The sequence below is a fragment of the Bufo bufo genome, chromosome 3 (genome assembly GCF_905171765.1).
Source record: "Bufo bufo chromosome 3, aBufBuf1.1, whole genome shotgun sequence".
NCBI classification, from domain to species: Eukaryota; Metazoa; Chordata; class Amphibia; order Anura; family Bufonidae; genus Bufo; species Bufo bufo.
The window spans coordinates 47,360,704-47,377,410 of NC_053391.1; the positions used below are offsets into that span (position 1 = coordinate 47,360,704).

Consider the following 16,707-nt stretch of genomic DNA (forward strand, 5'->3'; position numbering starts at 1 on the left):
GCCCTAGAGGCTCAATACATGCTGCGGTATTTTTCCGGCCAGAATTCTGGAGCACTTGCCTGGATGCCTGATCCAGCATTAGTTTACATTGAAATGTATCAATGCCGGATCCAGTATCAAGTGTTCCGGTAAAACGGATCCAGTATCAAGTGTTCCGGTAAAACGGATCCGGTTTCAAGGTCTGCACACGTGCAGACCTTTAAAAATGTGAAAAATAATAAATACCGGATCCGTATTTTGACACCGGAAAAACAGATCCGGTATTGCAATGCATTCGTCAGACTGATCAGGATCCTGATCAGTCTGCAAATGCCATGCATTTGCATACAGTTTTCCTGATCAGGCAGGCAGTTCAGGCTGCCTACCGTAATCAAAACAACGCAATGGTGAAAGTACCCTAAAGCCAGTGACCTACTAAATACTCTTAATATGGCACAGAGATCCTACCTTCTTCATTAGCAGAACTATCAGCCAATAATTCTGCAGGTGTAGCATCCGCTGCCATATCCAGTAATGGTTGAATGATCTCAATTTTAAATACTCCATTTTTTTGCCACAAGTTTAATACCCGAACAATCTTACTCTAAAAAAAAAAAAGAAGTGGGAGAAAAAGGTTTCTAAAAGAAATACAGGTAACATGTCAAGCCAATCTTTAACTAGGACAGAATCTAGGGATAAAAAAAATCTTATGGGGCAATTACAGATGAAAAGTCCAGAAGGCCTCAATGTAAAAGCATTGAACATTTCCAATTACAAAAAAGGAAGAAAAGTTATAGAACATTTAAGGGGCTCTTTAACAAATGACAGTCTACATGAAAGCCAATACCAAACCATCTCTGGATTTTCCAGAGACATTAAGATGTTTGTGCACTACCTTATCTTCTGTTGGACAGAGATACAAACACTGGAAAGTTGCTGTTAGGTTCTTGATGAATCTTGGACCAAATACATCTTTGTCAAATCCAAACTGATGGCGAGACTGCCGAACAATTGAGTCAATGACATATAACCCTGGCACTTTATATTCCGGTTTACACTAGAGTAAAAATAATAAATATAAATAAATATATATACATACATACACTGGAGAGAAAGTAAAAATAAATAAATATATATATATATATATATATATATATATATATATATATATATATATATATATACATATATACACACACACATACAAGGTGGGAAAGAGAAATCATAAACACCTGTCACCACAATGAAGAACATGCATTTCCCGCTTTAAAGTAGGAAGCACTGAGATCAGATAGATAAATGTTACTCCTAGTGCAATGCGTGGGTGTAGTAGGGGCACGCGACACGGATTCAAGAGTACAAGAGTGCACCCTAGTCCTGCAATACACCCAGGCCTGTATCACGTATCAGTTTGTACTGGCTCAATTCTTCTAGCGATTTGATACGTAGAAGCAAAACACATGTGGATTTGCTGTGGATTTTATGCTGTGCATCACAAAGGGTGAAACTTTGAGAAATCCACAGTATAAGATGATGTTCAGTTGATTTAAAATCCCCACTCCATGTTCATTTTTGTGATGACTATTTAGTTTTTTATTTTTGCGTATTTTCCACAAGCAATTCCACAGTATATACCCTCCTGTATCCCAAGCCATTCACCTCGGTGGTGCTGCGGCTTAGGCTACTTTCACACTAGCGTTCGGGGCTCCGCTTGTGAGTTCCGTTTGAAGGCTCTCACAAGCGGCCCCGAACTGATCCGTCCAGTCCTAATGCATTCTGAGTGGACGCGGATCCGCTCAGAATGCATCAGTCTGGCACCGTTTGTCCTCCGCTCAGCAGGCGGACACCTGAACGCAGCTTGCAGCGTTCGGGTGTCCGCCTGGCCGTGCGGAGGCAAACGGATCCGTCCAGACTTACAATGTAAGTCAATGGGGACGGATCCGTTTGAAGTTGACACTATCTGGCTCAATTTTCAAACGGATCCGTCCCCCATTGACTTTCAATGTAAAGTCAAAACGGATCCGTTTGCATTATCATGAAAAAAAAAAAAAAAAAAAAAAAATTTTTTATTTTTTGTTCATGCTAATGCAAACGGATCCGTTCTGAACGGATCTAAGCGTTTGCATTATAGGTGCGGATCCGTCTGTGCAGATACCAGACGGATCCGCACCCAACGCAGGTGTGAAAGTAGCCTTAATCTGGCATACATTTCTTTTTTTTGCTCTCCCTTCTCCGTGTTAAAGAAGAAACAAGAAGGGGGACGAGGTCGTACTTGGCAGATTAAAGACTGGAGAGTAGGTAAAGTAAATGGGGACTAAACTATACATAAAGTAGTTTACAGTGGGAGAAGTTTTCCTGGGGGGGGGGACACATCCACATGAGAAGTTTTTTATGCAGTTTGACCCAAAGCCAGGGGCAGAATCACAAGAAACGGGAAATAAAGGACTTCTATTTCTCACTGGATTCATTTCTGGCTACAAAAGAAAGACTGCAACTAAAACACTGGTTACAAGTGAGCTAATCAGTAGTAGAGTAGTACTTTAATATGTACACAATTATACTATTACTGTCAGCATGTAGTTGTACCCTTTTTGTCGCCCGACACATGTCACCCTAGCCTAAAACGCACTTTTTCAGAGTAAAAAGCTTAAGGCAATGTCAGACAATAAGTAAATAAAATCTTTCACCTTTTTAATGAACTTTTCTACAATCTGGACCACGTGTTTGTAAAGCTGTTGAGAAAAAATTTGCAAAATAAGAACATATTCAAGAGTACTGTATTTTAGAGAGTATACATACTGCTGCAGCACAGAAATGTGTCACAAGACCTCGGGCATACATCAAAGTGGTTGTCTGGTTTTCTCAGTGATGGTCCTACCCACAGGGCAGGTCATCAATATCAGATGGGCAGGGGTCTGACTCCTGGAATCTCTGCCAATCAGATGTTTTAAAGGGAATATGTTGGAAAATGACCTATTGTTTAAATCATGTTTTTATGTTTAACATTTTTAAAGAATTTTTTATTTTTAATTTTCCATGTCACAAGCTAAACCTGCTTATCTGTCATTCTAATCCTGCCTGTAATGATATCACCTCTGTGTATAGATAAGACAGGATCCTCAATTCAAAATAGGTGATTATCACAGTTTATCTAGTCTTTCCTTGTACATTGACTTCTGCACAGGTCACAGAGCATGCCTAGAAGACAACGAGGTCCCTCCTGACAATTGTGTCTATGGCCCATGGGGCTGCCGTAAAGCAATTCTTTTTAGTGCTGTGTAAATGCTGTCAAGAACAGCTCAGAAAATCAAATCAGATTAGAAAAGGGATGTGTGCTGCTATCTGGTTTTAACTGGCAATCATGCAAGCACTGCGGTCTCTTCAAACTGATTGGCAGGGTGCTGGGAGTCTGACACCACTGATATGATATTGATGACCTGCCTGTGTAAAGGTCATGAATGTGAGAAAACTGGAAAATGCCTTTCAGGTCTCACGTATGTATCTGTATTTCAGTCTGCAAAATACAGATACCTTCAGTATGCGCTCCCCATTTCTCTCACTCCTATCAATGGTAATGAGCATAGCATCAGCAGTAGTATTTTTCTATAGCGAGCATGGCACTCATGTATTTTGTTTTTTTGTGTTTGCAGAGTCTGCTGTCCCAGTGTGTTTTAGCATATACACAAACACTAAATGGTGATAACTGAGGGTGTTTATTGCAAAGTCGGAAACCAGGGTTTCACATGAGAGCTCCTGCACTAAGCAGAATGCCAGTCCGGTATCTCAAGGACGTGTGGATGAAGCCCAACTCTGAGGTGTTCATCACTGTGGTTGTGCACGGCAGAACTCCGATAGCTACAAGAATGAATGTAAACCACGGGACACACTGATCATTGCCAACGTTTCAGGCCTGGATTCTGACTGCTGGGATAATGATACACATGTGCAGACACATCAAAAGTAAATAGTAATTTGATGCATTTTCCCCCTTTCCCAAGTGTTCCAATTGTATTAAAACTAAGGGCACCAAACCAACAGTCAAAACTGAAGACTGAAGTGGCCATCCTGTTGATTTTTTTTTTTTGTCACTCATCTCCACAGATCCCCCGTGGCCACCTTGCTTTCTGGTCCCTCTTGATACAAGAGAAATCCCCACTTTCCAATCACTGGCTGCAGCGGTTCACTGCTATGGCCAGTAATTGACCGAGACCAGAGAAGACCCAGGGATTTGTGGGGAAATCAAGTACCTTGTGTTTATGCCACTCTGAACTTTTTATTTAAAAAAAAAAAAAAGAAAAAAAAAGCTCGACAACTATTCAGGGTTGTACAAGCTACTATGGAAACTGACCCTGTTCGAAAGGCTGGGTGACCTCCTTTAAGCAATAATCCATCTACAGGTATTACTCTACTTACCTTGATGGCTTTAATTGCTGCTTTAGTTATAAGAATCATTTTTGCTCGAGAAATTGGAGGCTTCATATCCATGAGCGCAAAAAGCTGGGAAGAAAAACATTAAAAGTTATCTCAAAAAGTCCTCAATGATGTTATTAGCTTCATTCATTTAGGCCAATTCCTTTAAGACTCCTTCACACAAATTTTCTCTGGCAATTTTTGCTCAAAGATCTGAACTACTCATGCAAGTATTTTTATCTTCTAAGTGTTTTTTTTTTTTTTAATTGCTAAACTGTGAACAATGTTTTTCCTTCCACATTCTTCCCTATAGAGATGTCAAAATGCCAGAAAAAGAGCTTTAGGCTAAGTTTACACGGGCGTTGCCGGAAACATGCACGATTTTTCCACGCGAGTGCAAAGCGGTTAAATGCGTTTTGCTTGCGTGTGAGAAAAATCGGCATGTTTGGTACCCAGACTTCTTCACAGAAGTTCGGGTTTGGGTTCAGTATTCTGTAAATTTTATTATTTTCCCTTATAACATGCTTATAAGGGAAAATAGCATTCTTTAATACAGAATGCTTAGATGGTCAAAAGTTAACTCCTCCAATTGATCGCATAGCTGCCGGTCTCCTGTTCTTTCTTCAGGACCTGACAAAGGACCTGTGGTGACGTCACTGTGCTCCTCACATGGTCAATTACCATGTTGATGGATCATGTGATGAGCACAGTGATGTCACCACAGGTCCTTTGACAGGTCCTGAAAAAAGAACAGGAAACCGGTAGCTACGCGATTAATTGGAGGAGGGGAGTTAATTATTATTTTTTTTAACCCTCAATTGACCACCTACTAAGCATTCTGTATTCAAGAATGCTATTATTTTCCCTTATAACCATGTTATAAGGGAAAATAATACAGTGAATAGACTTTCATCATAGCAACCATGCGTGAAAAATCACACCGCATCCGCACTTGCTTGCGGATGCTTGAGATTTTCATGCAGCCCCATTCACTTCTATGGCCTGCGTTGCGTGAAAAACGCACAATATAGAGCATGCTGCGATTTTCACGCAACGCACAAGTGATGCGTGAAAATCACCGCTCATGTGCACAGACCCATAGAAATCAATGGGTCCGGATTCAGTGCAGGTGCAATGCGTTCACCTCACGCATTGCACCCTCGCGGAAAACTCACCCGTGTGAAAGAGGCCTTAGCATGCGGCAAAACAATGCAAAAATTGTAGGTGCAAAAAAATAAAAATAAATCACAAACTACAAAAGTGCCATTAAAAATTTGTGTGAACCCAGAGAGGGAAAGAACTTGGCTTTAGTAAATACCAGGTATAACATGTCATTGCCCATCTATACAGCAGAAAAGCTGTTACACTGTATATCAAATGTGTAATTATAAAATATTACAGACTTTAGGCAGAAGGCACCCAAAAAGAATTATGTGGCAGCAACCGCTTTATACCCGACCCTTCAGATTAGCCCTTGACTGGTTATAAAGAAAAAAACTTTTCAAATAACAGGATCTGAAGACATTAATATACTCATTGTAATTTAAACCGATTCAGACACTGGGTGAGCAGGACGTTAGAGGTAAATATGAGATGCTTAGCGACAGCAGACAATGGCCTATACAGTTATTACAGAGAAAAACTTTACAATTTTTACTATAAAGCCTGTACTAGCACTTTTTGTGAACCCTTTTTTGTGTTATCCTCAAGGCATTAACTGTTGCTGGACTTGAAGACTTTCTTGCTGCTACCTTGTGGGCTCATTCACATTACAGATCCATATTCTTTTTTCAGTGAAAGCACAGTGGGGTAGATTTATTAAAACGGGCATAAAGGAAAACTGACTAGGGTACTTCACACTTGCGGCAGAGGATTCCAGCAGGCAGTTCTGGCAACTGATGGCATTTGTAAGACTGATCAGTCTTACAAATGCATTGAAATGACGGATCAGTCTTTCCGGTGTCATCCTTAAAAACGGATCCGGCATTTCTTTTTTTCAGTCTGCGCATCCGGCATTCAGGCAAGTCTTCAGTTTTTTTGGCCGGAGATAAAACCGTAGCATGCTGCAGTTTTATCTTTTGCCTGATCAGTCAAAAAGACTGAACTGAAGAAATCCTGAACGGATTGCTCTCCATTCAGAATGCATGGGGATATAACTGATCAGTTCTTTTCCGGTATATAGCCCCTAGGACGGAACTCTATGCCGGATAAGAAAAACGCTTACTTGCCCACAGCAACTAATCAGATTCCCCCTTTCATTTTCCAAATAAGTTTTGAAAACTGAAAAAAAAAAAGAAAAAAAAAAAGACCTGTAAGCTCTTCTGATTTCTCTAAGGGCTGTTTCACACAAACATGATGGGCCTAGGAAATATGTGCAGTGTGTCTGGCGGACCTCACGGGCCAATGATGCGAGTACAGTACAAGAGATCCCAGATTAGATATCTACTGACTGCATCATAACACATTATGATAGTCAGTTCAGTGGAACGCGGTCAGCCTGGGAGAACTGGCAGACATGGCACGGTTTTCCCGTGCCATTCACATTCATGTGAAACAGCCCTTAGTAACTGCCCTGCTTTTCACTTTATAAGACTCACTTTTTTTCCTCCCTTATAAAGCAAATACTAGTGAGCAGTTCCATTATGGTGGGTCTGATCGGAGGTCCCAATATAGTCTTATTTTCTTCCTCAAACCAGGGGTGCATCTTATAAAGCAAGAAATACAATATTTGCATGTCTGATGTAACTTCTAGAGCCCCTATTCTTGTGACTTATCTATTATTTCTACTAATAGAAGTTAATGAATGAACTTCCATAAATGTCATAATTTGCATTCAAAAATGGAAAGGCCACAATGAAAATCTAGAGCTACATGCTGCAGATTAAGGGTGGTTCCACACAAGGCATAAACACTGCAGATATGCAGTAGCAGATTTTCGTTTGGAAAATCCATGGCATCGGCAGTACCAGCAAAGTGGATAAGATTTGCAATCTCATACACAGGCCACGCAGCGTAAAACATCCGGAGAGTAAACAGACCTGTGGTGTAGGTTTGAAATTTGCATGCAGCAGGTCAATTTATGCTGTAAATCTCCACTGCAGATTTCACCCCCTGCAATGGAGAAGGTGAAATCCACAACCATTTCTGCGGTAAAAACTGAGAAACATGCAGAGTTTCCCCAGCAAAATCCACAGTTGACGTTTCTGATGGAAACCCTTGAAGGATTTGTTTTTCTAGACTCCAGATACTTATGCCCATATGCACCAAATCTGCACGACAGGTTAATTTCTGCAGCATGTGGATGAGAACTGCTAAAAACAGATTTGCTTTGCAGGTAGCACACAGCACGGCAGATTTACTGCATTAAAATTGGCAGCATTTCAGTCCTGTGTGGACGTACACTTAAGGCCTCATGCACCCGACCGTATTTTTTCACGGTCCGCAAAACGGGGTTCCGTTGGCCCGTGACCGTTTTTTCGTCCGTGGGTCTTGATTTTTGGAGAATCCACGGACATGAAAAAAAAAGTCGTTTTGGTGTCCGCCTGGCCGTGCGGAGCCAAACGGATCCGTCCTGAATTACAATGCAAGTCAATGGGGACGGATCCATTTGATGTTGACACAATATGGTGCAATTTCAAACGGATCCGTCCCCCATTGACTTTCAATGTAAAGTCAGGAGTTAATATACCATAGGATTCGGGTTTTCTCCAATCCGATGGTATATGTTAACTTGAAGCGTCCCCATCACCATGGGAACGCCTCTATGTTAGAATATACCATCGGATTTGAGTTAGATCGTGAAACTCAGATCCGACAGTATATTCTAACACAGAGGCATTCCCATGGTGATGGGGACGCTTCAAGTTAGAATATACTGAGAACTGTGTACATGACTGCCCCCCTGCTGCCTGGCAGCACCCGATCTCTTACAGGGGGCCGTGATCCGCACAATTAACCCCTCAGGTGCTGCACCTGAAGGGGTTAATTGTGCATACCATAGCCCCCTATAAGATATCAGGGGCTGCCAGGCAGCAGGGAGCAGACCCCCCTCCCTCCCCAGTTTTAATTTCATTGGTGGCCAGTGCGGCCCCCCCGCCCCCCCAGTATTGTATTATTTTCATTGGTGGCACAGTGTGCGGCCCCCCCTCCCTCCCTCTATTGTATTATCATTGGTGGCCAGTGTGCCCCCCCCCCCCCCATTGTATTAATATCATTGGTGGCCAGTGTGCGGCCTCCCCTCTCCCCCCCATCATTGGTGGCAGCGGAGAGTTAGAAGCATCATATTTACCTGCTGCAAGGTCTGTGACTGGCCGGGCGCTCCTCCTACTGGTAAGTGACAGATCATTAAGCAATGCGCCGCACAGACCTGTCACTTACCAGTAGGAGGAGCTCCCGGCCAGTCACAGACCTCGCAGCAGGTAAGTATGATGCTTCTAACTCTCCGCTGCCACCAATGATCGGGGGGGGGAGAGGGGAGGCCGCACACTGGCCACCAATGATTTTAATACAATAGAGGGGGGGCACGCTGGCCACCAATGATAATACAATAGAGGGAGGGAGAGGGGGGCCGCACACTGTGCCACCAATGAAATTAAAACTGGGGAGGGAGGGGGGGTCTGCCCCCTGCTGCCTGGCAGCCCCTGATCTTATAGGGGGCTATGATATGCACAATTAACCCCTTCAGGTGCAGCACCTGAGGGTTAATTGTGCGGATCACAGCCCCCTGTAAGAGATCGGGTGCTGCCAGGCAGGGGGCAGTCATGTACACAGTTCTCAGTATATCCTAACTAGAAGCGTCCCCATCACTATGGGAACGCCTCTGTGTTAGAATATACTGTCGGATATGAGTTTTCACAAAGTGAAAACTCAGCTCTGAAAAAGCTTTCATACAGACGGATCTTCGGATCAGTCTGTATGAAAGTAACCTACGGCCACGGATCAAGGACGCGGATGCCAATCTTGTGTGCATCCGTGTTCTTTCACGGACCCATTGACTTGAATGGGTCCGTGAACCGTTGTCCGTCAAAAAAATAGGACAGGTCATATTTTTTTTGACGGACAGGAAACACGGATCACGGATGCAGCTGCAAAACGGTGCATTTTCCGTTTTTTCCACGGACCCATTGAAAGTCAATGGGACCGCGAAAAAAAAAAAAAGAAAAAAAAAAGGAAAACGGCACAACGGCCACAGATGCACACAACGGTCGTGTGCATGAGGCCTAAAGGTGTTGTCTGAAATCCAACATTCAGAGGGTGGCTAGAAAGTGTTCAAAAAGAAAAACTCGCCTTTTAGGGCTTTTCCAACGCAGGAGTGTCGAAGTTCCGTATGCATGTAATCAGTGGCCTCAGAGGTGATGTGTGCACATGTTTCCACTGATGCCACAGATTCAGTGGTCACGTGTGTGCACACAGATCACTACTTCCAGTCTGAGGAGGCCGGGAGCCACAGTGCTGGAACAGGGACACTGAAGAGGCCAGTGCTTTTTAGTTATTTTAAGCACTGTCCAAACACCCTCTGAATTTTACTGTATGTTGAAGAACCCCCTTAACATCCACATAATTTGTCAAGATTAGCTGATGTATTTCATGCTCTGTCATAATATCAGTCAGTATTACTACTGTTCAATGTAAACATCTATTACTACTTGCTTAACGCTGGAGTGATGGGCAAACATGGCGCCCGCTCGCACATGTAATAATGCTGATTGCGGTAATTAAAGCCTTTAGATGCCATGATCAAGTGAGATCACTGCATCTAAGGGATGAAAAACACGGAAGCTCGCGCATCCGGGCTTCTTACCGGCAGCCTCTACGGCCAATGAGGATGCGGGTAATTGAATTCAATGCCCCAGGTCTCGCTGAAGAGACCTTAGGGTATTGAAGCTCCAATTCTTAATTTGGCCTGCAGGTTGTGGGCCAACATAAGAAATGAGCAATTCTAAGGCCACTTTCACATTAGCATTTTCGAATCCACTATTGAGTAAAATGGTCTGAACAGGCGTCTATGATGCTTGTACAGGCGTTATTGCGACCTCTGGAGTGGATAACACTGACCTAATGCTGTCAGTTTTATCCAATACATTCCAGAACTGTAAGGGTTACATAGCATCATAAATCAATATAATGCTATATAATGCTATGCGACCCGGCAGTGCTGGGAGGTCAGTACAGAGTACAACTATGTTCGTGCACGGCTCCTTACTGACATGTGAGGTGATTGGTAGAGAGCGGTTAGCTGCTCCTTTTTGCTCCAAAAACATGTGATGTTAAAAAGAGGGATATCACTAAATCAGCCTATAAGGGGTTAAGCACAGGCTAGTTCAGCTGCCAGAGAAGGTCTCCTACCTTTCCCACACCTCTGCTTGCTGGCAGTGAAAGGAAACCTTCAAGGTTGACATTCACAGACTAAATGTCCATGTCCAGCCACATTTACACAGTGAGCAACACTAGAATATGGGCAATCTTTCTTCCCTCTGAGAGCAAAGGTTTTCATTCACTGACAGGCAAGCTGAGGTATTGAGAATAAAGAGTAAAGCTACTGAAGTATTATACACTGCTCAAAAAAATAAAGGGAACACAAAAATAACATCCTAGATCTGAATTAATTAAATATTCTTCTGAAATACTTTGTTCTTTACATAGTTGAATGTGCTGACAACAAAATCACACAAAAATAAAAAAATGGAAATCAAATTTTTCAACCCATGGAGGTCTGGATTTGGAGTCACACTCAAAATTAAAGTGGAAAAACACACTACAGGCTGATCCAACTTTGATGTAATGTCCTTAAAACAAGTCAAAATGAGGCTCAGTAGTGTGTGTGGCCTCCACGTGCCTGTTTGACCTCCCTACAACGCCTGTGCATGCTCCTGATGAGGTGGATAGAGCGAGACATGATGTCCCAGATGTGCTCAATTGGATTCAGGTCTGGGGAACGGGCGGGCCAGTCCATAGCATCAATGCCTTCGTCTTGCAGGAACTGCTGACACACTCCAGCCACATGAGGTCTAGCATTGTCTTGCATTAGGAGGAACCCAGGGCCAACCGCACCAGCATATGGTCTCACAAGGGGTCTGAGGAGCTCATCTCGGTACCTAATGGCAGTCAGGCTACCTTTGGCGAGCACATGGAGGGCTGTGCGGCCCTCCAAAGAAATTCCACCCCACACCATTACTGACCCAATGCCAAACCGGTCATGCTGGAGGATGTTGCAGGCAGCAGAACGTTCTCCACGGCGTCTCAAGACTCTGTCACGTCTGTCACATGTGCTCAGTGTGAACCTGCTTTCATCTGTGAAGAGCACAGGACGCCAGTGGCGAATTTGCTAATCTTGGTGTTCTCTGGCAAATGCCAAACGTCCTGCACAGTGTTGGGCTGTAAGCACAACCCCCACCTGTGGACGTCGGGCCCTCATGGAGTCTGTTTCTGACCGTTTGAGCAGACACATGCACATTTGTGGCCTGCTGGAGGTCATTTTGCAGGGCTCTGGCAGTGCTCCTCCTGTTCCTCCTTGCACAAAGGCGGAGGTAGCGGTCCTGCTGCTGGGTTGTTGCCCTCCTACGGCCTCCTCCACGTCTCCTGATGTACTGGCCTGTCTCCTGGTAGCGCCTCCATGCTCTGGACACTACGCTGACAGACACAGCAAACCTTCTTGCCACAGCTCGCATTGATGTGCCATCCTGGATAAGCTGCACTACCTGAGCCACTTGTGTGGGTTGTAGACTCCGTCTCATGCTACCACTAGAGTGAAAGCACCGCCAGCAAAACATCAGCCAGGAAACATAGGAACTGAGAAGTGGTCTGTGGTCACCACCTGCAGAACCACTTGCTAATTGCCTATAATTTCCACCTGTTGTCTATCTCATTTGCACAACAGCATGTGAAACTGATTGTCACTCAGTGTTGCTTTCTAAGTGGACAGTTTGATTTCACAGAAGTGTGATTGACTTGGAGTTACATTGTGTTGTGTAAGTGTTCCCTTTATTTTTTTGAGCAGTGTATTTATATGCCCCTATTGTCTATATCGAGAACGGAGCCCCGCAAGGTGGTAACTGGAGGACTCCGGTCCGGCCACCACAAAGCAGGCTCTTTATAGAAGTGAATGGGAGTGCACCACGCATGACCGGCCACCGCTCCCATTCACTCCTATGGGCTCGACAAATAGCTGAACCAGCGCTTGTTTGTTTTTTTTGCCAGCCCCATAGAAAATCAATGGAGGGCGGCTGCGCATGTGCAGTGCGCCCTCCTTCACTTTCAAGGCTCGGTTCTCGATATAGGTGCGGGTCCCAGCGGTGGGACCCACACCTATTAGACAATGGGGGCACATCCTAGCGATAAGCCCCCATTGTCTGTAATGAGACAACCACTAAGTAATTGGCCCTTTAAGGATTGCAGTGGAGACAGTTTATTTTAACCCATTCTGTGTCACATATAGAAGAATACTGGTTTGAAACCCCCCTTACAAAATTCACTCCTTAAAGGCATTGTATACGCTAATTTTTGAGACTGGCAGGACCTTTGTTGGTGATCATACTTACCTGATCCCAGTACTGGGCCCCGGCTCGTTTGCTCTCCAGCTTCCGTTGCTTGTCGAGTCCCTTTATTAAAACGTCCTGTTTGACGCCGTTACAGCCAATAACTGACCACTGCTTTCTTAGCATTATGTTAAATGGTCTTGTGATGCAAGGGGAGCAAATCTCCACTGTGGCCAGTGATTGGCTGCAGTGGCATCAAGATAAAAATTTTCATGGAGAAACCCAAGACCAGCAGCGGAGGCCTAGAAGCGAATGAGCCAAGGCCCAGCACCTAGGGATCAAGGAAGCATGATCAGCATGAATCTTGCTAGTCTGAGAGTTCATAGAAATTAGTGCACAACCCCTTGAACAGTGTGGGCTGCAGCCTAGGAAATCTCATGCTCCTAAGCATCCCAGTTTTTTTTTATTGGAACACTACAGTAACCAAGGGGGTGAGAGTAGGTGGGGGTTTTAATGGAGGAACAGTGAGGGGGTGTAACGAAGGACGGTGAGCCTCAAGATTGATGGAGTTAGAAGAACGAACCAAAGGATAGAGAAATGGGCAACTACACAAGGTAACATCTTTTTAAAAAAAAAAAATTATACCGTAATTATATGTATTTTACATTTGGCGACTAAAAATTAAAATTTTCAGGTTAGGAGCCAATGGCTCCTTGATATTTTTTTTCAGTCTGGAGCACTGTAGGCGATCGCCACACAGACCTGTCGATTCACACAGCATTTGCTGTGTGGACCAAAAATAAATACTAAAAACAGACATGTCAGAGGTTACAGGTCCCCAATATTTCGCCTATATAACTAATGCTTAGGTGCTGTTCTGCATTCAAACATCATTTAAAGCATACCTTTGGTATCTGTGTATCTTGCAAAAAAATTAAGTCTGTATCACATGTAAAACATAGATATAGTTAAAACAGAGTGCAAACATGTTCAAAAGGCCTCGTTCCTCTGCAAACAGAACATGAATAACCAGAAACCAAGTAAGGACCCGGAGCACAACAGATGAACCTAAAAATCCCAGAACACCACTGTTAGTTTAAGTTAAAGACTCTCTACCTTGGTAGTAATGGTCTGCAGAGCAGTTGGAGGTCAATACCTGCTTTACTCCAAAGGAGTGATCTCACCAACAATGCAGACACTATCCTTAAAGGGATTCTGTCATGAGATTTTACCCCTATAACCTAAACATATGCCCATGTCCGTACTAACATGAATCCTAAGCTGGCCTTATTAAACCTGCTTGTGGCTCTATTAGCCCAAAAAACAGGTTTTTATAACCTGTCAATCACCTACCTAAGGTGCCCAAGGGGACATCCGTTAATACAGGGTGCCCGGCCGCACCCATCGCCATCTAGTGTCCAGCGCCGCCCTCCCTGTCTACAGTGCCGCCTTCCTCACCTCAGCGCCACCTCCGCAATCCTCCCGTCCCTCTGCCAGATCCCGTGCGTGCGCACTAGGCTCAGCCTGATGCGCCCGTGCGGACTCCTGGCACTGGGCACCAGACGGCGAGGTAGGTGATTGACAGGTTATAAAAACCTGTTTTTTGGGCTAATAGAGCCACAAGCAGGTTTAATAAGGCCAGCTTAGGATTCATGTTATTAGTACGGACATGGGCATATATTTAGGTTATAGGGGTAAAATCTCATGACAGAATCCCTTTAATCTCTTTGTAGCATCCTCATCAACATTACCTCCTGTAGACTTGTATGGATCACCAAAAGTTGCTGTAGATAGCCTCATGCAGCCCCTAACACTAGCTGGAGCTGCATATCTTGGATCACTATCCTCCAACAGTCACATAGCCGAATAACATTGTGCACTGCCGCATATATACTGCCTTTTGGCTGGATAAAAGAATGCTGCGTGCAGAAGTTTTTGTCCGGCTGAAAGCCGGCATGTATGCCGGATACAGTGAATTCCGGTAGTCTGTTCACAGTGCAGATGTGAACCCGTCCTATGGGGTACCGACGTGAAATGATATTAAAACTATTACCTCATTCAAAAGTAAATATAAAAAGGAATAGTTTTAATTCACAGTACACAATAGTGGGGTGAGGGGGCCTTATTTGTCTGTGGGAAATTCTCTCCCATTAAGAAATACACCACCACTAATGTCCTCCGCACCGCCTGTGTTGTGTCCACATCCTGGGCACCACAGTACAAAAAGTGGAATGACAGCCATCTCTTTAGCCCCACAGTAAGGTTGGGAGCACTGTGCATACATAGTGAGGCCCTGTGGAGCATAGGCCCAGGAAGACTGCCAGTCTGCGCAAGATGTGGACACAATTGAGAGATGACATCACAGGCAGAGGGGGAGGGTAACAGTCGCACAGAGTTCGGAGTGCACAGGGGAGGTAAGTGGACCAAGAAAAGAGGTGGGCTTGGGCTCTTTGAAAGATTAGAAATGCAGTGCTGGGTACTTTGTGCCTGATTTGCATAAAGTACAAACTTCATTTGTTGCGATCAGCAATGCAAGTAAAGCTACCAAAAGGTATGCTGTAAGGCAGGGATGCACAACCTGCAGCCCAGGGGCCACATGCACCCCTCAATACCATTCTGTGCTGCCCCCAATCATCTGGCAACAGACATGCATGTCTGTCTTATGGCAGCTCACATATATTCCTGCATTAGATGGGAGTCCTGGAAGTTTAACAAGGCATTTATGATATATACTGTATGTTCAATATGCCATAAATACAATATTTCAGTTGGTAATACCCTTTTAAATGCATTCCGTTCCCTTTAGTTGCCTTCCCATACCGGAGAGCAAACCGGATCCGGTTGTATTATCTTTAACATAGCCAAGACGGATCCGTCATGAACTCCATTAAAAGTCAATGGGGGATGGATCAGTTTTTTTCTCTGACACAAACTGACAATAGAAAACGGATCAGTCCCCCATTGACTTTCAATAAAGGTCATGACGGATCCGTATTGGCTATGTTAAAGATAATACAAACGGATCTGTTCATAACGGATGCAGACGGTTGTATTATCAGTAACAAGCGTTTTTGCGGAACCCTGCCGGATCCAGCATAAACGCTAGTGTGAAAGTAGCCTCAAGCCCCTTGCAGACGAACGTCGCGGATCAGGTCCGAATGCGTTGTGGGTGCGTCCCGGGAAAATCGCGTGATACTGCAAGCAAGTTCAGTGAGTTCTGTCTGCGATTGCGTTCCGTTGTTCAGTTTTCTCCGTGCGAGTGCAATGCGTTTTGCACGCGCGTGATAAAAAAAAAAAAAAAAAAAAAAAAACACGGAATGTTTACTAACATCTCTTAGCAACCATCCGTGAAAAAATCGCATCGCATCGGCACTTGCTTTTTCACGCAGCCCCATCCACTTCTATGGGGCCAGCGTTGCGGGAATATAGAACATGTTGCAATTTTCACGCAACGCAGAAGTGATGCGTGAAAAACAACTCATGTACACAGCCCCATTGAAATGAATGGGTCAGGATTCAGTGCGGGTGCTATCCGTTCCATCACGCATTGCACCCGCGCGGAATACTCGCTCGTCTGAAAGGGGCCTTAGTCAGCAGCTTCCTGCCAGCCAGATTGGATTACTGAGAGACGCCTCCGCACTCTGAAGCCTAACGCAGGCATGCAGTGTGGAGGACCGCCCCTCTGTCTTCGGTTTACACTAAAGGGAAGAACGAAAAGCCCTAGGAACAGTGGAAAGGGACAGGGGACATTAAAGAAAGCTGTTATTATAAGGCAAATACAGATCTTTTGGCAATCATTGACAAACTAAAAAAAGAAAAAACAAAAAAGGTTCTTACTACAACG

General features: G+C 44.2%; 1 protein-coding gene across 2 annotated transcripts in view; it reads right to left on the reverse strand.

Annotated features, from left to right (window-relative positions):
• SCAF4 (SR-related CTD associated factor 4) overlaps window positions 1–16,707 on the reverse strand; it is a 110,993-nt gene that overhangs the window by 69,941 nt on the left and 24,345 nt on the right. For both annotated transcript variants that reach the window (XM_040423188.1, XM_040423187.1), the window contains exons 2-5: window positions 4,393–4,476; window positions 2,667–2,711; window positions 875–1,036; window positions 448–583 (exon numbers count right to left, since the gene is read on the reverse strand). In XM_040423188.1, coding sequence (XP_040279122.1) covers window positions 448–583; window positions 875–1,036; window positions 2,667–2,711; window positions 4,393–4,476 — 427 coding nt within the window. The remainder of the gene's footprint in view (window positions 1–447; window positions 584–874; window positions 1,037–2,666; window positions 2,712–4,392; window positions 4,477–16,707) is intronic.